Here is a 21,998-nt window from a genome sequence, read left to right on the forward strand (position 1 = left end):
ATGATCCGAGCGCCCTGAGCCTCTCCAGGCACCTAGCGTGGCAAATCTTATCTCTTCGTAATATTTTATCTGGTCCGGGTGCTTGGAACAGCTCCGGGCGTCCAGACCACCTTTGAACAGGGGCACCTCACCTAGACACCTTGGGATACCCCTGGTCGTCAAGGCGTCAAGGCGCTCGGACAATCTGGGTGCCTGGACTTGTTCCAGGCACCCGGATAGTCAACAACATGTTGATTGCCCATTTCTCCTCCGTTGCAGCTCCAATCGCTTGGGTGATTTCAACCATCCAAAATATGACTCACCCGAACTCAATTTCCGACTTTCTCCTTAAATAACCTTCCGCTCCAGCTTCTCGTCCCTTGGAAATGTCGCATGCTTCTTTCTCGTCTATCGGCGTATTCTTCCACAGCACCTCGTCCCTCGGACGCTTCAAGCCCGTCAACTCTCTCCTATGTCATCCTTCTCATTAGTCACATCTTTCGCTCGACTTTTTTTCCTCCTAAGTTTCTACACACTTAGACACAAGGATCAAAACACAACAGAATCTAACTTGACTTGATTGATCACATCAAAACTACCACGGGGATACTTACAATAAACACAACAGGACCTAAATTTTGGCCGCAAGAATGGGGTGAATTGCCTTGGATAATTCAACTAAAACTTTTTTTTTCTATTTTTCTAATAATTTTTATTTTTATCTCAATACTTTATTATTATCATACTAATCTTGATATTTATATATATAATTTTCAAAATAAAATTTAATTTAACCCTAAAAAAATTAAATCTTAAATTCATATCAATCCGGATCATCCTAAATTCAACCCAATCCTAACACAATATGAAAACCCCTCAACGCAAATCTAACCCAAATCCGAAAACCTTCAACTCGAATATGATATTTTTAGATCGACTTGGGTTAAATTGGTATGTCAGATTCATTTTTGATACCCTAATCCCAAATAATATTAAGATATCAATTTAATTTTAGCACCACTTCTTAATCTAATTTTTACAATCTATAATTGATTCGGTCTTACACAAATTTTCTAATGACCTTCAAAATAAATCCATAATGCAAGAGGCGAATTTTTTAGCCTCCCTAAATTCTGAACCCTGGGTGCACGCCAAGGTCGGGAGCATAGTTTGCAAAATCGCGATCCGGATCGTAGGATTGTACGATCCTACGATTCGGAAACCCAAAATCGATCCAGGATCATGCAGAATCATTTTTGCAGTAGGATCGCTGCAGGATCGGTAGGATCGGTAGGATCGGAGCAGAATCGGAGCAGGATCGGAACAGAATCGGAGCAGGATCGGTGGAAGTTTTGAGAGGTCATAACTTTTGACTCGGATTGAACCACGGGGCCTATAATATATCAAATTAAAGCTCGTTCAGAGATCTTTAATAAATTTCAAAGTTTATCCTTAACCATTATCTTTTTTTCATCTTATTAGAGTTTTAAATTATTTAAATATATGTTTAATTATTTTTGAGTTAGTTTTTTATCAATAATATTCTGTCATTTATTTTTCTCAAAATAATAAGTTTTTGGATGCCTATTGTCTAGTATTGTGTGCCATCAACCAGTCTTTAGAAGATTATTTCCGGCATATTTGAATCAAAGGATTCAATAGCTTCTGTTATATACGTTAGATGCTTTGTTGACATTTAAATTGAATTATCTTATAAATCAAGGAAATATTTTTGACATTGTATGTGTTATTATTATTGTGTTAATAGATATTTTATATTCTTTCATTTTATGATATGAAAATATAAATATTATTACTATGCGAGAATGATAGTTGAATTACAAGTTAATTTAAATTTGTACATGTAGTAATGTAATTTGATGTGTTGAGTGTAAATAATTGCATATATATACAAAATTAGTTATTTATTTATATGTAAATGAGTTTTTTAGGTATTTTTTCTAATTATTAATCATGTATGATAAAATTTTAAGCGTTTTTGGTAGGATCGTACGATTCTACGATCCGATCCTGACCGATCCGATACTGACCCTAAATCGATCCTGCGTAGGATCACGATTCTACAAACTATGGTCGGGAGGCGTTTTTCTTTCTTTATTTTATTTTATTTGGCCCCACTTCAGTAGAATTGTAGAAGGATATTCCTTTCTCATTCCACATCGTGCATTGAAGTGCAAGAGAAGGACAAGGGGCAAATCAGTGTGGTGGTGCAGAAACTTCCAAATGCTACATTAATGCAAAAATGATCTACATGTTGACAACCGAGCTCAGTAGTTCTTACCATTGGCGAAACATTAGGTTCCTATCCATTTTTTTAATGCCTCAGAAGTCCATATCTTCAACAACACAATCATCATTAAAAACTTGTCAATCTGATACAGAGTAACATTTTAACCACATAAATACCTTAGAACATAGGTAATACTTTTCCTTACCTTGCCTTAACCTTACCTTACCTTAACACAGCAATAAATCCTTCATGAGTCTACTCATTAGCTAGTAATCAGATGATTAGGCCTGTAGTCCAATCTCAGAATGATAAGTTGCATAGATAATTAGGAAGACAGGAAAACAAAACATATGATCAGAACCATGGCGAGATGTAAGATGAATGCTTCAGAGAAATGTAAAGAGAATCCATGGTGATACAAGGGGTTGTTTCCGTGCCAAATGGTCCATAGGCTACAACACACTGCACAACTGCCCAGATTTAAAAGAGCTAATGGAATGGGCACTTAAATTGACAATAAACCTAACACCACTTTAGTGCCCACCTAATTAATTAGCCACGGACATTAGAGAATATTTTATTTAGTGGTGCATAGAGAAACAACCTAAGCCATCCATCAAAAGCTTGATCCAGGACTACTTTCTCCTTGCCAATCTTTTTATATGGAATTGTTTGAGTGAGCGAACCTGTTCTTGGATGCTTAAAATTGATGGCTCACCCTGAAGCATATTGTAATGCTTTTATCTTGTGCTAGTCAAATAACATCTTGAACCGAGAAGCTAACACTTGACAAATGCAGTGGTTTGATTCCATTACTTTTTCTCTTTTTTAAAAAGAAACTCTAAGAAAAAGGAGAGGCTGGCAGAAGAGGAGAGAACAAGTTCATGCCAGTGGAATCAGAAGTCTCTGTGGAATACTACTGTTGGCCTACCTCCTACTAAATGATCAAAAACAAGTGCTCACAGAAATCCAATACTATTTGTCTCTCTCCTTGTTAGCTCCCATTTTGTTCTATAAATACCCTCATTCTCTATGTTACAATTCCCTTTCCCCTCCCCCCCTTCCTCTTCTCTTGCTTAGTTCTCTTGAGGTTCTATTCTGCTTCAAGTTCTTAATTCCTACCTCACTATGTCGCAAATCCTAAGTGCAGAGATTTTCGCTTGACATCTAGCTCTTGATGTTTTTTCCTGATTGTTCCTCCCAGAAGTAAAAAATTCTCCTGTTTTGTTTATGATAACTGATACTTTACTGCGCATGACCAATCTTGCACAATCCTTCTCTGTGGCCTTCCTTTACTGGTTCTATGTTTTCCAAGAGGTTTGTGCTAAGAATTGATTACTGGAGCTTGTACATCTTTGCATACAACTCCTAGTTTTCTACTATAATAACTATCTACAAAATTCAGCTGTAATTCTGCCAAAATATACAGCTGAAAATATTTTATTTGTTATAAAACAACTTTTGATGGCTTCTACTAGTGGCACTTCATCTGGCTCCTCCCTACTCCATAACTCCGGTTCCGAACCAGTTCTGCAGGCAGTGATGGACAGGAAGAAACGGAAGCGAATGTTATCGAATCGAGAATCAGCAAGGCGATCCCGGATGCGCAAGCAGAAGAAACTGTCCGATCTGATTGCAGAAGTGAACCAACTGAAGAAGGAGAACAGCCAAATCTTAACAGTCTTGAGCATCACCACGCGACGCTACTCTACTTTGGAGGCTCAGAATTCCATTCTCAAGGCCCAGCTGATGAAGCTCAGCAGTGAACTTCAGTATTTCAGTAAGATGTCACACAACATTACAAGTAACAGCTTTAGCAGCAACATGGCCTTGTGTGATCGACCTCACCTCATGGAAAGCTTCACAAATTCATCCAATATGGGATATATAAGTCAGCTTATTATAGCTTCCGCAGAAGACATGCTTTACTATTGAGATATAATAAGCTAATAATGGAGCATGTAAGTTTCTAACTAGGAGGGAACCTGGTTTATGCCAAGTGTATGAGTACTAATTTGCTATGTTTATTGGGAGCTTGGGATTTATTGATTAGTTATGACTCATGATACAGTTAAATCACACAGAGTATGCGACTATCACACCGGACTATCTAATATCCTATGAATTCAAGGTGGTTATATTGAAACAAGTTTGAGGTGGCGTTCGATTAAATAATGAGAATGACTATGGGTGTGGGTTTGGTTGATTCCCATAAATTTGAAAATTATTCCCAAATTATCATTCTCAAACCCACAATCCAAACACTATCTTTTACTATCATTCCATTCCTTCATTCCCAAATCCACCAACCAAACACCCCCTGAGTTTGAGTTGTAAGATAGTAAGCAACGTAATCATCAAATGTATTACTAGAATGAGATTTGTCGAAAATATCTACGTTGTTTGGTTAAAGAAATAGAGTGCACTAGAAGAGTTGCTTGATGCAAATAATGCAGATAAAAATGACAATATATGTAAATATATTTGGTAAGTTCATAGAAAATATCATTGTAGGCAATCGGAGTGAGACTTTAATTATCATAATGCATGCACATCTCTCTCAGAAATAAATGTTCCACTGAGCTCAGTAAATATCAATTGCTAGTTTAGTATTGTTTGTTTTTCTGGAGCTGCAATTCTTTTATCAAAGATATGCTTCATTTACTAACGAAAAGAGGCAGACCAGAGAAGTTAACACTTAATTTTAAACAAAGGGGAGAAAATATACCCAAAAATATTTAATTCGATTTTTTTTAAAAAAATCATGTTTACAAAGGTGCCCTTCCGAAGAGAGTACTCCAATTGCAAAAAAGGAATTTGCCCTTAGATTGGAAAATACCAGTTACACATAACATAAGACTTGCCTACAAGGAGAAGAAAAATTACTATTTTACGCCCTTTCCATCTGAGGATTGTTCACTGGCTTCATTAGTTTCTTCGTCATCATCTGGTGCCTGCATAATGAGAGGAAATTTTAGGCGTCTGTCATTTGTTATGTTTCTGATTAATTGCATATTATGAGCCGATGGCCTAGTTTATGTGTGAGGATGAAAAATAGGATGCATAGAAGATTTAAAATGTTGATAATCTTGAAGAATTATGCCAAATTTATATGTTTGTTCATCCCACAAAGCAAGATCATATTGAACATCCACTTTTTGGTAAGGCTTTGATACCTGCAGCTGTAGCTCGACACACTTCAGACGTTCCTTCTCTCTAAGAGATTGAACCGGCGATGACATCTGCAATAAATCAGAACATGTGTTTAAATGGAATAGACCATTTAGATTGTAAATCTGAGTCCACTCTCTAGTTTGATTCTAGCTCTGTCGCATCAACTGAACATATAAAAAATACCTGCGACTGCACCTCCATGTTCTTCTTTTGTTCTTTATCTCGTAGAGATTGAACTGGTGACAGGACCTGCAACCGTAAATTTTCGCCAAGGAGAACAGCTCAGAGCTGATCGAGAAAACATAATTTTCGATCTAAAAAGAAAAAAAGAAGAAGGCAATCCTCACAGAGGAAGAAGATCTCAAGTCCTGAAGTTTGATCAACAACCGGAGCTCCAGCTCCATGTTCCTCTGCTCCTCTGCTCGTTTCTCCAGATCCATGGCCCACCTCTCCATCATCAGATCCTTCTCCCGCAGCTCCTTCTCCGTCTTCTCCCTCTCCTCCCGCAGCCGCTCCCTCCTTTTCCGGACTGACGCAAGCTCCTCGGCCAGAGAAGGATCCCTAGGAGCGAGCTCGTACTCCAGCTCCGCTTCCTCTTTCCGGGGCGAGATCGGGCAGTGGTTCTCCTTCCCGAAGCTTAAACCCATCGGCCGCTGGATGCGCATGGAGATCGGCTTGGACTTCGATTTGAGGGCATCGTCTGTGGATACATTGATGTCCTTTATCTGGAGAGGCTTCCGGCGGTGGCGGTGCGGCGGAGGCGCGTCTGTTGGCGAGTCCATGGCCGCGGAGGGGAGCGTCGGATGGGAAATTGGGGATTTGAATTCGAATGGCGAGAGAGGCAACGGTTAGTGCTATATGGGGTCTCGTCGGCTTAATTTAGTATATTTCGAATACCCTATCACTTACCTTCCATACAATTAGATCACACGATAGTGGACCCACTCCGTTTAGCCAATAGAGTGGGGTTAAAGTGTAGGTCGCCAAAGAATTGGGTTCTGTTCGCCCTGGTTCTGAAATTATGACCCCAGTTCGTGAAAATTTCATTTAGCCCATTATTTTCTTATGACATGACATGACGTTATCACATCAAGAGACGGTCTAGATCCAATGTGGATCAATTAGAGGAAGAGAGCTGCTTTTTTCCCCTCCCGGGTCAACGCACAACTCCATCTCTATATTTTTTTTATTTTTTTTATTTCATTTAATTCTGATTTAGTTTTAATTTTTTAATTAATTTTATTTAAAAATAACTCTCATATAATTATATTTTTAATTTTAATTTTTAATTAATTTAATTTATTATTTTTTTATCAATACTTTATTTTTCAATTTTATATAAATTTTATTTAGTTTTTATTTTTTAATTAATTTAATTTATTATTTTTTATCAATACTTTATTTTTCAATTTTATATAAATTTTATTTAGTTTTTATTTTTAATTAATTTAATTTATTATTTTTTTCATAATACTTATATTTTTTCAATTGATTTTTTTAAATTTTATTTTTTTATTAATTTTTTTAATCAATTTCTTTATCAATTTTTTATCGGTTTTATTTTTTCAATAATTTTTTTATATGTTTATAATCTTTTATTTATTTTTAGTTTATATTTAAAACTAAAAAAAATACTACAAATTAATAATGAACACATTCATAACTTAAGAACAAACATATATTTTTTCAAATGAAGAGTACATGTAATAATACAAAAAAAGCATAAAAACATATAAAAATAGAAATCTTAATCAATATTACCTCCAAATTCTGCTCCTGATGCGTTTGGTGGTGGTGCACCTATTACTTCGTACCACAAATGAGCACGTGTCCTGTAACAAGTGACCCATTTAAAGGGAGAGAAGATTATGACATGTGTTAATATTTGGATGCGGATAATTTAAGTGTCAAATTAGGAATGTAATTTAAAGGAAGGGAGTAATTTAAAAATTATATAAAATAAAAAAATTAAAAAATTTGATAAAAAAAATAATAAACAAAATTGATTAAAGAAATAAAACTAAATAAATATTAAAAAATTAAAAAAATAATAAATAAAATTAATTTAAAATAAAATTAAATAAAATTAAAAAAATATAAGTACTAATGAAAAAATAATAAACAAAATTAATTAAAAAATAAAACTAAATAAAATTAAAAATATATATAAGTATTAATGAAAAATAATAAATAAAATTGATTAAAACTTTAAACTAAATAAAAATTTTAAAATATATAAGTATGAATGAAAAAAATTAAAAATAAAATTAAACTAAATAAAAATTTAAAAATATATAAGTATGAATAAAAAAATAAAAATAAAATTAATTAAAAATTAAAAATTAAAAATTAAAAATATGTAAGTATGAATACATAAGTATGAATTAAAAAAATTAAAAATAAAATTAAAAAAACAAAAAAATAAGCAGGAGGTTTCATGCGTCTTTTGGCGGAGGAGAGAGGGGAGGTGGAGGGGGTGTGCTTTGACCGGGAGGGGGGAAAAGCAATTTGCTTAGAGGAATCGATTAGGGCGACAAACGAATCGAATCGGCTCACGTGTTTTTCGAGCCGACTTGAAAAATATTCGATTCGTATTTAAATTTATCGAATTCGAATAGTAGTTGAGCATGTTTGAATTTTTTTTCGAGTTGAATTTGAATCCAAATTATATTGTTCGAGTCACTTGCGAGTCTTGATATTTATTAATATAAATTAAATATATATTAAATAAATAAATTTCGAGCCTTTCGAACTTATTTTTGAATAATAATTCGAAAAGTTCACGAATATGTTTGAATATTTCGAGCCGAACTCGAATCCAAACCCTAATTCGAATCAACATTTTTAATTTTTCGAACTTCGAATCGAGCTCAAACTCGAATATACCTATTTCGAGTCGAATTCGAATCTCAAATTTTTCTACATATTCGAATCAATTCGATTCATTTACACGCTTAGATTCAATGATCCTTCTTCATAACAAAGTAGGTTTGATTACGAAGGTTGCCGGACACTATCTAAGTGCATGAAATCTCATGCGGCCCAAATCTATATGTGATAGAAATGATCTTTTCTCCCCAATCCCTTCTCTACCTGAGATAGGATTGATATTCTTAATTTCTTATTCTCTCTTTGATCTCGGATCAAACTTCTCTCACCCGATTGATGAAACTGATGTTCTTATTCTCAGTGACTCGGCTCCTCAATTAGATCTCTTGAATCACTTTTATATTGCTCAACAGTCTAGGCACCCTGCGTTTTTTAAATTTAACTTTGTTCAACTTTGTTCCTCAGTTTGATTTAGAGGAGGTCTTATTGATACCAGTAGATTTGATTCATATGGAACACAGATCCGATAGCTTGTTATGACTTGGAGCACCCCTTCCCTTGCATTACAAAAGGGTTGTAAACGAGCTGAGTCGAGTTTGAATTAGCCTAGACTCGATTTATACATGTTCAAACTTGCTCGAGTATGTAGAGTTGAGCTCAAGTTCGATATTTAATTATGAGTTAACTCAATTTTTTAATAAATAAATTAATATATTATATATTATAAAAATATATATTATACTGATTTGTTTGGCTCGACAAGTGACCGAGCCAATAATAATTAGGCTCAAGCTCAACTCAATTTCTAATTAACACAGTTTAAGCTCGTTCAACTTTGAATTCGAGTCAAATTTTGCCTGAACCGTTCGTGAGTGAATTACGAACGGCTTAACTTATTTGTATCCCTGGTATATTGGCATGTCATACCCTAAATTGCAGTCATTGAGTAAATTAACTTATTGTACTCTTCCATTATGGCCCATTAAGTAAAGTTCTCTATTTTTAAGCCCACGGCCCAAATCAACCCCTAGGGTTTCCAATCTCCTATGATATAAACCTACTGAGCCGCCATTTTCCCCTTGCTGGTCTTCGGCGTCGATCTCCTGCCTCGTCTTCTCTGCAGCAATGGGCCGACGTAAGTTTCTCGTTTCCGTCTCTTTTCCAGATGCCTTTGTGTATGCTCCGCTGTGTCATGATCGTTCCATCGATGATTTAATCTTCAATTGGTTTTTTTTTATGAGAATGAATCTAGTCTTGTTCATGATCTCCTTCAGTGGCTGGTCAGATTTTATTTTTTTGCCGCTTTTCTGTGAGATTTGATAGATTTTGGTAGACTTCTCGTCTTACTTACCATAGAATCAAATGGATCTGAGTTCAACTTTGTTATTCGGTTGTTTTCATTTGCTTCGTCTTGTTTTCGGTTAGTTTTTTTTTAATAAATTGTAAGATCATCCCTTAAGGCGTCTTTTCAAGTTAGGTTGATCGCCTATGCCTGTTCTAATTTTGATTGTTTGAATTCGCATGACAATTAGAATGGTTATTCTTCATCCAGGACCTGCGCGCTGTTATCGCCAGATTAAGAACAAACCATATCCCAAATCGCGCTACTGCCGTGGTGTTCCTGATCCGAAGATCAGGATCTATGATGTTGGAATGAAGAAGAAAGGGGTTGATGAGTTCCCTTTCTGTGTTCATCTTGTGAGCTGGGAAAAGGAAAATGTTTCAAGTGAAGCTCTGGAGGCTGCCCGAATTGCATGTAACAAGTACATGACAAAGTTTGCCGGGAAGGATGCTTTCCACCTACGAGTGAGAGTCCACCCATTCCATGTCCTTCGAATCAACAAAATGCTTTCCTGCGCCGGAGCTGATAGACTCCAGACTGGTATGAGGGGTGCCTTTGGTAAGCCACAAGGGACTTGTGCTAGGGTAAGTATCGGCCAGGTGCTTCTCTCTGTTCGTTGCAAGGATAACAATAGCCAAAATGCCCAAGAAGCACTACGGCGGGCAAAGTTCAAGTTCCCCGGCCGACAGAAGATAATTGTCAGTGGGAAGTGGTGAGTATCAATTTATATGAGAATTCACCTGTTCTTCACCTCAGACAAGTTACTGCTAAATCTAACATTATGAACACATTTTCAGGGGATTCACTAAGTTTAGTCGCAACGATTATGTGAAGTGGAAAAGCGAGAACAGAATCGTACCGGACGGAGTCAACGCAAAGGTATTGTCGATTATAGAGACATGTTTTTTACATATGCTTTGAATCAGCAAATATGGATATCCTCATAAAATGGTTCTTATGAAAGTTATTATATGGTTTGTCTTTTGACTGTGTAGTTACTTGGCTGCCATGGGAAACTTTCCAAACGTCAACCTGGAGGAGCATTCTTACAGTCTGCTGTTGCTAAAGCTTCTTAAGAATGTCATCATGTTTCGTGACTCCATATTTCTCTCTATTATAATCTGCTTAGTTTTGCAGACATTACCAGTTGTTTTACAGTGCGTTACTTTTGGGCATGTAATAACTAGTATCATCTGGCATTTTAATTTTCAAGACATATGCTTTGTTTTATTGATGCTTATTTTTTTCTCCTCTTTTTTTTTTTGGTGATTATATGAGTTAGTCAATGAGCTGAATTTATCTAATGATGAAAGTAAGACCATCCACATCAACTTCCTTATTCAAAATATATAATTTAAGATAAAAAAATTATTTTATTAAATTTAGATATTTATTTTTTAATACATCATATATTAATTTCCCTATTTCTTCTCTCTCCTCTATAATGTTTAGGGAATGAAATTTATTTCTTAAATTTAGAGAAGTACTATTCATAAATGTATAATTCAGATAATCAATAGGGTAGCTGATGTAAAGAATTTTTAACTATCTTATCTAAAATTTAAGATAAAATATTTGAATAGGGTATCTGATGTAGATGCTCTAACAATGCACTTAGAAAGGACCCTATTGTGTTCTATTTATAGTTTGAGACTTAACCTTTAGTTATGTTTGAAGACTACACAAGATTGTTGTCGGTATTGATGCAATGACTTAGGGCATTGAAGAAACTGCAAGAACTACAAGCTCACCTACGAGATCGTCAACGGTGCTAATTTCCATTTAAATAATGACGAAAGAGATGGCATACAGAATCCCTCGGTCAAGAGTAATCAAATCCTTTGAGAGCCCTGGTACTCGTGTTATCATTATGACATTTAGGATCTGATATCAGATTAAAACTTAGGAAAGTCACATTCATCTGTGGAAGTGATAAACATCCAATTAAATAGAAAAAAAGGTTTGGGTGATTGAGAAGCTTAAAGTACGACGTAAGGGCATGCATATGGTGCAAGGAAAGCTCGAGTTCATAATACCTGAGATATCGATATCGTCACATAGCATTTCATCACCTTGCTATAGAATTTTTTGTCTCTTAAAGAATGTCTTTAAATTCCAAAGCTGTACGCCAGCTACTCCAATGCATACGATGAATGAAAGAATACTCAAAGAACCCATTCTTGCCGTTGTTGTTTCATTGAAACTCCTTGCTTCCTCCTCCCTTGATCCAAAATAATTCAATGGCACATAAAATTATAACGATAATATAAAATTACTAACTCTAGCATATAAACTTACCGATCTCTCAAGAATACCAACTCCTCGTGTATTGAATTGATTGAATCCTCCATTCTTTTCAACTCCAATTCCATCTCCTGGACAGTGGCAAACTTGTCAAAATGATTTAGAGGATTTAGATTAAAGAGCAGCTTATAGTAACACAATCACATTGCAATATGTTAGCAAGCATCATCATCACTATTTGCAGATGCAAAATGCGGAAACTTTATGGAATAGCTCAGAGAAATTGATTTTAATGTAGTTGAACTTGAACATTCAGATACTCATACAATTCCTACTAAATTCTAGATATTTATGGTTAAGTTCATTCTCGTTAGGCTAGTGATCCGCAAACTAAAATGAATATTTTTAAATAAGTTGTCCTCTCAACCCTGTCAATTGTTGGATTGACTGAATTTGTTTAGAGGAAAAGGTAGAAGAATTTGCTTTCCTTACCAATAACTCATTTTAATGTCGTTGGAAACATAATCTCTCTCTGTATACTGTAAATCTTTGAATTCACTTCGAACCAGATTAAATCCATTTCCGCTCCTCTTTGCTCCTGTCCTTTCCTCAACTTTCCTCTCCCTTAGAAGTTTCCAAAATCAAAGTGGTAATATAGAAACAATGGTCATTACAAGCATGGTAATGCTTGCTAAAGTCAGGCTTCCATTATTTGCCACTCTGATTTCAAAACATGTCTTTCTAAAGCCACATTTTCTAGTCACAGGAACAACAATAAGGCATAATGTCTCAACTTTGAACTCCCAACTGTTTAGTCATCTTTTAGGAATCATATTTTGATTCTGAATTCTCTTACCACACAGCATTCAACGAGGTTCGTGCACCAGAATTTCCGAGATTCAGAAAAGAGTGACATTCAAATCACCGGCGATGCTACGTTAAGGAACCAATATCAGTTTTAAAAGTCAATGAAGTCCCCTCTAGATTAAGGGAAGCATCAGCTTTTCAAGTTTACTTGATGTATATCAGTTCAACATGTATGACCAAATGGCAACCAATGTTTTAAGGACACAACCAATGATGCTTCTTAGAATTTCAACAAGCTTTAAGGAATAACAGTTTCAGTATGTTACCATCTGTCCCAATGTGCATCATCCTAGTCTAAATACCACCATCTTTACTCATTTGTTGCAATGAACCCATAGTTAAACATGGGCAGCCGGGTGGACAAAGCTCCCGCCAACATGGGTTCCTGGGGAAGCATTTATTGTATGCAGCCTTACCCTATTTTACAAGAGGTCGTTTTAGAGACTTGAATCCGTGGCATCTAGATATTACCGTTCCACCAAGGCTCTCCTTCTACTTAAACATGCATAAGAATAAATATTTTTTTCACTAGTTCTTCATCAAAACCCCAACTTCAGCAAACGAATCATCAAACAAATCTCCAAATCATCAGCACAAACTAGAACTAAACTTGATCAATAAACTTCTTTCCTACTTGATCCCCAATAATTTCACAGGTTTAGATCTAGCAGATCATGGTCGCATTTGAAATTTCCCAAATTCAGTATCAAAATACAGTACAAAGTAAAAAAAAAAAACAGAAAGAAAAGAAGAAGTAAGAGTAGTGGCTTACATCAATCTTCCCTTTCTTGGCGACGGAGTTCCAAACCTTGGCGGCAACCCCCGATTTCCAGTCGAAGTCCACCGTCAGCACAGCCTCGAGCTGGAAATGGGAAGACCAGAAGCAGGTCGTATACTTCCCGATCTCCTCCGCCACAAAGGAGAACTCCCCCTTTTCAACTCCATCAGCACGGCGGAAGGTCTCCCCATTCGGATCCATCACCTGCGGCCGAATCAGACCATCCAGGGCGCCAATTAATCAAGCATTTTCTCAACGAGTTCAAACAGATCATCGAACCAGAGATTACGCTAGCGGAGACGTTGTGGGCGGAGGGAGGGTCGTCGGCGACGCGGAAGCTGGCGAGGGACACGACGCCGGCGCGGAGATCCTCAGAGAAGCATTTGACGCGGCCGGAGGGGAGGTGGAACACGAGCGCTTGCGAAGGTGGAGAGAAAGAGAAGGTTGCTAAAACTAGTAATGGTAGTAGGAGCACCGACGAACAGCTCATTGTGGATGATGGTGGGTGTGAGGAAGAAGGGCGAAGCAGTTATTATATAAATTATATTTCGTGTGATATAATTTAAGTTGTTAAGATAAGTTTGGTTTTTAATTTAATAAAAATTTATTCTATGTTAAAAAATAAAAAAATAATGATGCACGGTATTTTCGGATGATAAATCTGAAACGTTAACTGGAAGCAAATTTACCTTGATAATTCAGTGGAAAATTGTTAGGAGATAATCTTGAAATTAGTCGGCCTAAGGATCAGATATATAGTGCTAATTAAAAAAAATAAAAAAATGTTAATAATTTATTAAATTAAATAAATAAATTTATTTATATGTGTCGATTTTATCAATATTTATAAATAAAAATTATGAATAAATTAATCATCATCAATAAAATTCTTATTAAACTTATAAATATTTTTTAAAAATTTAAAATGAATAAAAACACTTATAAAATCAATCGACCCTGCTTGAATAACACATGATTCAATGAAGTAGTTTATAATTTAAAAAATGAAATGGTTTCCTATTTTAAAAGAATATTATAAAATATTTCATCCCTAAAATTATTCTTATTTCAATATGATTATAATTTTAACTAAAATTTCAATAATTAGAATATCCCAAAGCAGTATAAAAGCAAGCAAATGTTGGACTTTTTCATTACTTCATCATGAGCCTGAAATACCTCATTTTGGAACCACATTGCTTCAACTATCACAAACTTTTTGGTATCTAGTAACAGAACTATCGTCGTAATGTCTGCCCCGACACACCATTCATTCAGTCAAAACATAAAGCTCAATGCCGACCCATTACAAGAGATTCAAGACACTGATTAGACAGTACAATAAGAAACAGAGCTGATGCAAAAGTTTTGTAGGAATAACACCAATCATTGAGATTATTGACTAGAGACGCGCAAACATCAGTTTTGCTGCTCGGACTGACATACATGCTACAATCTTGACCTACATTATTCTTCGCTTAAGAAAGGTTTTACAACCGTCTATCCCTCCCCCACATCGGAACATAGAAAACGATTATTGTTCACCATAAAACAATAAGAAAGCATATCAAATATAGAAACAGCAAGGCCGAAGTTCACCAGAGATTCAAATTGAGCAAGCCCAATCATCTCTGCGATGGCTCCAGTGTCCGGACATTTGCGCTGGCCATTCCTTCGAGTCTGTCCTTTGTTATCTCACCGAAATGGCCTACCATTTCATGGAACTGCTTCAGACCAGAGAGAGGGAGGATGATCGATGAGCGATCAGCCCCAGTAACCTGCAATGAGGAAGAAGTTAGGTTTATACATGTGCAGGAAAATTAAATTAATATCAGTTTGTTCCTCATTATTTTACCTCAGATATCCTCAAGAAATGACCTCTATTGTTGCTTCCCAAATCAAAGAAGAACCTCTTCTGATCGACCCTAATTACTTTAGACATCCCCATACCTCCAATATCGTCATGTGCATGCATATCTACGAGGCGCTCAACATTCAATTCGGAGCCAGATGCTGAGTTAGTGCTGTGCCCTGAAATGAATCCCGCACCAACATCATCTGAAAGACCTGAGAGTCGCTCAGGAGGTTCCATATGTTGCTGCTGTTGTGTTGCAATAAAGGAGAACGAAAAAAAAAAAAATTACTAGTAAGATCCGTCCATGAAGCTGGGCACAGTAGTTCAAACTTTCACCTGGTTTGCAACCATGAAAAGTCGCGAGACCTCTTCATGTATGTCTTGTAACACATTCCTAAAGGCTGCCCATCCTTCTTCACCCGAACTCCCAGCGGGAACAATGATTGTACTCCGGTTCCTATTAACAGATGACTCTGATATCTATATAACAACAAATTCTGTCAGTTCCAATAGTCCATGAAAATATAATCTTAGACTAAAATTGCAAACTTTAACTACCATTTATGATCTTTCCTGGTTGACCATGAGTGATGAGTATGACAGATGATAAATAAAAGCTCATTGGTATATGTGTTTTTCCTTATTTTTTGTATAAGTGAAAGGACCAATAAGAGCTACATATGGTACCTCAGCTCGATGGCTGACTTTATAACTAGAAATGATTTTTCACCTGGGACGATGAGTATAGTCTCTGAGGTATAACAAACAAAAGTATGCAATTTTAATGAAATGCATTGTATTTTATACTGTACTAGCTCACAATTTTTAGTATTTAATAATCCAGATTAGTTATCAGAAGATGATCTAGTGTGAAGTTTGTGTAACATGAAGATAGTTCTAACTCACTAATATAAACACGCATCCAGAAATTAAATTATACAGAAACTCCCAAATGCCAAAATTAACTTCATGGAGAAAGTATAGTACTTAAAAGCAACAGGCTTTTTTTTTCTCATTCCCTCAACGGACAGTTTATTAATTTCTAAAATGTCATTCAATAATGTAAAAGTCAACTCAATAGTTAATCGACACTGAAGCAACTTAAGTGTTACCATCAGCTTATGCCATGGATCGCAGATGCATCTGTGTTGATTTCTAATCAGACAAATTAAATTGAGTTCAAGGCTGATTATACTTGTCTAGTTTAGCCAATACTCAAGTTACAAATTAACCAGTTCCTCCAGGAACATTCTTAACTGACTAGCCTCAACAATCAATCACAAGTTCAGAAAACACAATACAAGTGGAAGGCAGTTAACCTATTCTAATTCATTAACATAAGTGAAAAAAATCAACCATATATACAATAAAATATGTTTAGCCAATCTATACAATGCATAATTCTGTATTAAAAAAAACAATGTAGAATAGCTGATGAATATATAATGTGCATATAATTTACCAGTACCAAAAAAAAGTGTAACTAAATACTTAAAGGTTACTAAATGAAAGGTAAATAAAATGTTTCACAATCACAGGAACAAATAATATCTATGAGGAGAAAAAACATCATAAAAGTTTTAATTATTTGGGAAGGAGCGAGCACATGTAATAATTTGAATTTTTATTTGATTTGATTCAACCCAAAAGTTTGAAATCTTTCAACTTTTGAAGTCTCATGCATACACATAAGGATACATGGCCTGCATACAACAATTTATCCAGCGTGCTAAAGCCAACCACATATGCGAGACAAATATGCTATAAGCAGCAATATGGTTGCTTGCTGCAAACACATAGGCAAATTGAATATGTGGCTTCCTACAATACTTTTTTAAAAACATTGCTAAAATGGTCATTGTAAACCAATCGCCAATATGTGTGCTGATTTAATTTGTAAATACTTTATCTAACAATGATCCATATAGAAGAACCTAAGGGTCCCATCTTCTCCTTGTAAAATTGCTTATCCTCTTTTTTGTAATAAATAGACAAAGGTTATTTTATTATCCAATTCATTTTATAAAAACCCAACCTAACTCTCCATTTAAATTGTTTCTTTGCATCAACTTATGCAAAATATGTAAGCAAAAATCAGTAGCTATAAATATGTCAATATGTTATAGCATGCCGTAGTTCACTTTAATTATAAAGCACAATCATTAGTGCAGTTATCTTTGTTCCATTTGTTACGAACATTAATTATCATATGATGTGGCTATAAATATGTCCATTCATGAAAGACCAAAAATTAAATATTCTTATCACAAAACAATAATTTTGTCAATTGTCCTAACTCACTGGCCCATGCTCAATTTAAGAATCTTCACACATATCAAACTGATTAGTAATAAATACTTGAAGGCCGATTGGTCTAAACCTTAAGCCATCTATCAGCCCAAACTTGTCATTTATGAAAATCTCCAACCAATAAATTCAGCACAAAATTTAGAGTAATCAAAGCTTAGTCAATCATTGCTAATCTTAAAAAAAAAACAAATAGGTCAACGGAGGAAGTCAATTACCTGTTCCGCCTTCTTTTATAAACTTGATTGGTAGATACCAAAATAAAGTAAGAGATTTCGTAGCACATACGTACCTTCAAAAAACGGCCTCTTTTATTCTCCCCAATGTCAAAATAGAATGCCTTCCCAAGGAACAACGAGATAGCCATCGGTTAAATTATTCAAACCCAACCTTCGAAAACGAAGAGGAGAAAGGAAAGACAAAACCTTGGAATCGAGCTTAAGCTCCTTGCTGAAGACGTCCTGCTCGTCAGTGCTGATGTAGTATCCAAATAACTCGAGGAACCAGACGATGCCATCGACGGGGACGATGATTGTCGACCTAGTGGCCGATGTCTTTTCAGAAATCTTCAAGTACCTTCCCCTTGGGTTCTCCTTCAGATCGAAGTAAAAGAGCTTGTGCTCGAACTGCAGCGTCTTGGAGACCAACTCCACGTCTCCGCCGCCGCCGCCGCCAGTTCCGCCCTCCATCGCCCCCCTCACACCGCCCCCCAATTGCAACCTCTCCGAGATTCGATCAAATCAACCCCACCACACGATGCGTTGACATGTTGGATGGAGGAAAAAAACCTAAATTTGGAAGGAATCGATGCAGAAAGGAAAGAGGCCGAGGGAGGAATCAGGGATCAGAAGACGGAACAGGTGGCTGGTTCGGTGTTCGGAGCGAGAACGCTTTGACCTAATCGTATTCCAACACGGACACAGTGACCTTCCTCACCAAACTCCTTTCTTAACGGGTTCGGATTCTGTTCAGATCCAATGGAAAAATAGAATTAGAAAATAGAATATAGTCTACAGAAGAAATTCCAACCAGTTCCATGTTTTTTATTCCTCTTAATTGCAATAATAATAGAATGACACAAGTGAAATAATTTGATTTATGTTTTTTTTATTAATTCTTTCAAGTAATTTTACTTAAATGGTCCATTTGTCCCGTTCTCTCTCTCTCCCTGTCAAATACCATTTCTATCCTTTTTTTTTCTTTGATTTTTTTGTTTTTTTATTTATTTTTATTTTAAATTAATTTTATTTATTATTTTTTCATCAATACTTATATATTTTTAAATTTTATTTAATTTTTAAATTAATTTTATTTATTATTTTTTAATTCTATATAATTTTTATTTATTTTTTATTTTTTAATTAATTATGTTTATTATTTTTGTCATCAATACTTATATATTTTTTTAGTTTTATTTAATTTTATAAATTTCTTCTCCCACCCTCCTACACAGCCTCCCTCCCTTTTCAGATTTTGTCTCCCATATAAATAACCTTTATACTCCTAACTTCTTTACTTATAATTTTTTTTAAAATTTTATTTAGTTTTATTTTTAATCAATTTTATTTATTATTTTTTGATCATTTTTATTTTATAGTCGTATTTTTCCCAATTTTATTTAATTTTTATTTAATTTTATTTTTTAAATCAATTTTGTTTATTATTTTTATCAAATTTTTTTATTTTTTTTTATATAATTTTTAACATAGTGAATCTTTCTCTTCCTTGAAATTACTTTCCTAATTCAACATTTAAATTATCCTCATCTAACTCTTAACACATGTCAAAATCTCTCTTTCCTTAAAATTACCTCCCTCCAACTCTTGACACATGAGACATGTCAGAATCTCTCAGTATCTTTAAATTACACACTCTTCAACTGACATATGTCAGAACCTCCCCTCCCTTTATATTACCAACCCTCCGATCCTTAATAGATGTCAAAACACTCATTTCCCTTTAAATTACCCTCCTTCCAACCCTTGACACATGCCAAAACCTCTCCTTTAAATTGATTAAAATTGAAAACCTTGATTAGACAAAATAGGTGCAAGGCCCCAAACATCAGAATGAATTATTTCAAGTGAAAAAATAGAAGCATGATCAGATGAAGAGAAATGTAGCTTATGACTTTTAGATTTCATACATGACTTACATGAATGAGATGGAGAGGAGGTAATAGAAGTAGGTAAATCATACCTATTGATGATTGACTGGACAATATGAAGGGAAGGATGACTAAGTTGAGCATATCAAGCTAGTTTATTTGTGCATTCACCAACAAAAGCTTTGATTGAAGAACTCTGAAGACAGTAGAGGCCATTTTTGATTCTCCCATAAAACACAATAGCATTTGTTCCTCTATCCTTTGTAAGATAATGATTATGATGAAACTCAAAAATGACATTGTTATCAAGACAAAACTAACATGTGGAAAGTAAATTTTTAGTGATAGATGGAACATGAAAGACATTGCGCATGTAAAAAGTTTGATTAGATAAATGAACCTATGTGTTTCCAAGATTAGCAATTTGCAAACTTGAACCATCGCCTACTTGCACCGTATCTGAGTCATAATATGGCATTACGTCTGTAAGGATATTATAATCTGATGTGACATGATAAGTTGCTCCAGTGTCAATATACCAATCAGTAGATGAAAACTCAGGGGTTTTACCACAAGTAGGCACAGACAAAAGACTTTAGGATATACTTGTGAAATAGATGATTGTCTTGAAGCTGTAAGACCATCAATGAAATTTGAGTCAAATAGACTAGGACATTAAATACCAAAATAGATGATTGTCTTGAGGCTGTAAGACCATCAATGAAATTTGAGTCAAATGGACTAGGACATTAAATACCAAAATGTCCAATTCCAAGACAAATTTGACATTTTACCCAAGACCAATCAAGTCTTTTAGGGCATATATTTTCAGTATGACCAACGATGTGACAAATCTGATATCGGTCTGAGCTTTGCTTTTCGCCTCTTTGATGTCGTCGAGTATTTGACATCTAAAGTAAAAATTAACTTGTCCGGTGACAGTGGAGAAAAACCACGGAGACGGAAAAAATAGAGATTAAGGAAGAGGAAAGAGAAGCAAAGGGGTTGGCAGCGGAAGAAAATAAGTATTTTTCGTTTATTCTGAAAAGTAGAGAAGAATAAGAAAATTAAAACACGTAGGAGAAAAGAAGAGGTCTGAGGGAAAAATTTAAAATTCGTCGTTTATAGGATCTCCGCCTCAAGAAATTGAGGGAAGATAAAAAAGAGATGACTCTGATACCATGTGAGAAGAAGAATAGGGAGAGAGCAAGAAATAATATGAGAACAATAAAATCTATTATTCATTGATATTTACCATAAGGGCAATATAATATATAATGTTCAAAAAGTAATTATTTGGTCAATTGACCAATTAATAAATAACAAAATTATTCTTAATTATAACAGAATTATTCTTAATTATAGCACACAACAACAACAACAACCAAGCATTTTCCCACTAGGTAGGGTCGGCTGTATGAATCCTTTTACGCCATTGAGCTCTATCTCCTATTATATCATCATCTATATTTAAATAAATTTTATCTTGTTTTATTGTTGCTAACCAAGTCTTTTTTGGTCTTCCTCTTCCTCGTTTGATATGCATGTTTATCATAGTTTCACATCGCCTAACTGGAGCATTTATTGGTCGTCTAAGTACATGTCCGTACCATCTTAAACGTGTCTCTCGGAGTTTTTTCTCAATAGATGCAACTCCGACTTTCTCTCTAATGCTCTCATTTCTTATTTTGTCCATCTTCGTATGCCCACACATCCACCTTAACATCCTCATCTCTGACGGTAATTTCATTTGGTAACAGAATTATTAAAATAATCTAAATACTAATATTATTTGATTTGGTAATTTCATCTGGCGGTAAATTAGAGAAAAATCCCCAATCACAATGTTAACTTTGCATGCAATCCCCATGTCCAAAAAACTTTGTTTCCACTCCCTGCATGCAAAGTATTACTTGTTTCAACTCCCTCATGCAAATATTGATACCTAAATTGCCCCTCAGATTTTTTAGGTACAAAAGTCCAAAATTGTGTAAAAAAAGTCAAAAAATGAGTATAATTCTTCTTAAAGTCAGTACTTTATATTAAAAATCGAGTATATTTTCTATCAAAATTGTCCCTCTTATTTTTTAGGTATAAAAAGTCTGAAAATAAGTATAATTCTTATTAAATTCAGCACTTTACACTATAATCTAGTATTCTATACTAAGATCTAGTATATTTTCTATCGAAATTAACCCTCATATTTTTTGATACAATAGTCTAAAAATGAGTATAATTACTATTAAATTCAGCACATTAAATTAA

The 21,998-nt window shown here is 34.9% G+C and overlaps 5 protein-coding genes across 8 annotated transcripts; 2 read left to right on the top strand and 3 right to left on the bottom strand.

Moving 5' to 3' along the window:
- Nucleotides 1-3,165: 3,165 nt before the first annotated feature.
- LOC121975971 (bZIP transcription factor 11-like) lies at nucleotides 3,166-4,298 on the top strand. Of its 2 annotated transcripts, none has more exons than XM_042527919.1 (2): nucleotides 3,166-3,547; nucleotides 3,767-4,298. In XM_042527919.1, exons 1-2 carry the CDS (start codon nucleotides 3,461-3,463, stop codon nucleotides 4,163-4,165), a joined length of 486 nt encoding a protein of 161 aa, XP_042383853.1. In that variant the 5' UTR covers nucleotides 3,166-3,460; the 3' UTR covers nucleotides 4,166-4,298. The 2 variants fall into 2 exon arrangements, with proteins under 2 accessions (XP_042383853.1, XP_042383855.1); XM_042527921.1 differs by having other exon boundaries at nucleotides 3,177-3,547; nucleotides 3,709-4,298.
- Nucleotides 4,299-4,955: 657 nt separating this feature from the next.
- On the bottom strand, nucleotides 4,956-6,228 carry LOC121977815. Its single transcript, XM_042530235.1, has 4 exons — nucleotides 5,752-6,228; nucleotides 5,588-5,653; nucleotides 5,407-5,472; nucleotides 4,956-5,184 (listed from the first exon to the last, which is right to left on the bottom strand). Exons 1-4 carry the CDS (start codon nucleotides 6,184-6,186, stop codon nucleotides 5,116-5,118), a joined length of 636 nt encoding a protein of 211 aa, XP_042386169.1. The 5' UTR covers nucleotides 6,187-6,228; the 3' UTR covers nucleotides 4,956-5,115.
- A 3,034-nt stretch (nucleotides 6,229-9,262) lies between these two features.
- Nucleotides 9,263-10,805, top strand: LOC121975972 (60S ribosomal protein L10-like). The gene is made up of 4 exons (XM_042527922.1): nucleotides 9,263-9,368; nucleotides 9,786-10,287; nucleotides 10,373-10,454; nucleotides 10,571-10,805. The coding sequence occupies exons 1-4, from the start codon at nucleotides 9,359-9,361 to the stop codon at nucleotides 10,649-10,651; spliced, it is 675 nt and encodes a 224-aa protein (XP_042383856.1). The 5' UTR covers nucleotides 9,263-9,358; the 3' UTR covers nucleotides 10,652-10,805.
- A 480-nt stretch (nucleotides 10,806-11,285) lies between these two features.
- LOC121977816 (transmembrane emp24 domain-containing protein p24delta7-like) lies at nucleotides 11,286-13,979 on the bottom strand. 3 transcript variants are annotated; one of them, XM_042530239.1, is made up of 5 exons: nucleotides 13,754-13,979; nucleotides 13,459-13,668; nucleotides 11,874-11,950; nucleotides 11,612-11,796; nucleotides 11,286-11,459 (listed from the first exon to the last, which is right to left on the bottom strand). In XM_042530239.1, the coding sequence occupies exons 1-4, from the start codon at nucleotides 13,952-13,954 to the stop codon at nucleotides 11,652-11,654; spliced, it is 633 nt and encodes a 210-aa protein (XP_042386173.1). In that variant the 5' UTR covers nucleotides 13,955-13,979; the 3' UTR covers nucleotides 11,286-11,459; nucleotides 11,612-11,651. The 3 variants fall into 3 exon arrangements, with proteins under 3 accessions (XP_042386173.1, XP_042386171.1, XP_042386170.1); XM_042530237.1 differs by having other exon boundaries at nucleotides 11,444-11,496; XM_042530236.1 differs by having other exon boundaries at nucleotides 11,444-11,796.
- Nucleotides 13,980-14,830: 851 nt separating this feature from the next.
- On the bottom strand, nucleotides 14,831-18,550 carry LOC121975973 (transcription factor Pur-alpha 1-like). The gene is made up of 5 exons (XM_042527923.1): nucleotides 18,052-18,550; nucleotides 17,919-17,966; nucleotides 15,656-15,799; nucleotides 15,320-15,565; nucleotides 14,831-15,242 (listed from the first exon to the last, which is right to left on the bottom strand). Exons 1-5 carry the CDS (start codon nucleotides 18,313-18,315, stop codon nucleotides 15,090-15,092), a joined length of 855 nt encoding a protein of 284 aa, XP_042383857.1. The 5' UTR covers nucleotides 18,316-18,550; the 3' UTR covers nucleotides 14,831-15,089.
- Between the last annotated feature and the right edge of the window lie 3,448 nt (nucleotides 18,551-21,998).

The sequence above is a fragment of the Zingiber officinale genome, chromosome 4B, assembly GCF_018446385.1.
Source record: "Zingiber officinale cultivar Zhangliang chromosome 4B, Zo_v1.1, whole genome shotgun sequence".
Taxonomy (NCBI): domain Eukaryota; kingdom Viridiplantae; phylum Streptophyta; class Magnoliopsida; order Zingiberales; family Zingiberaceae; genus Zingiber; species Zingiber officinale.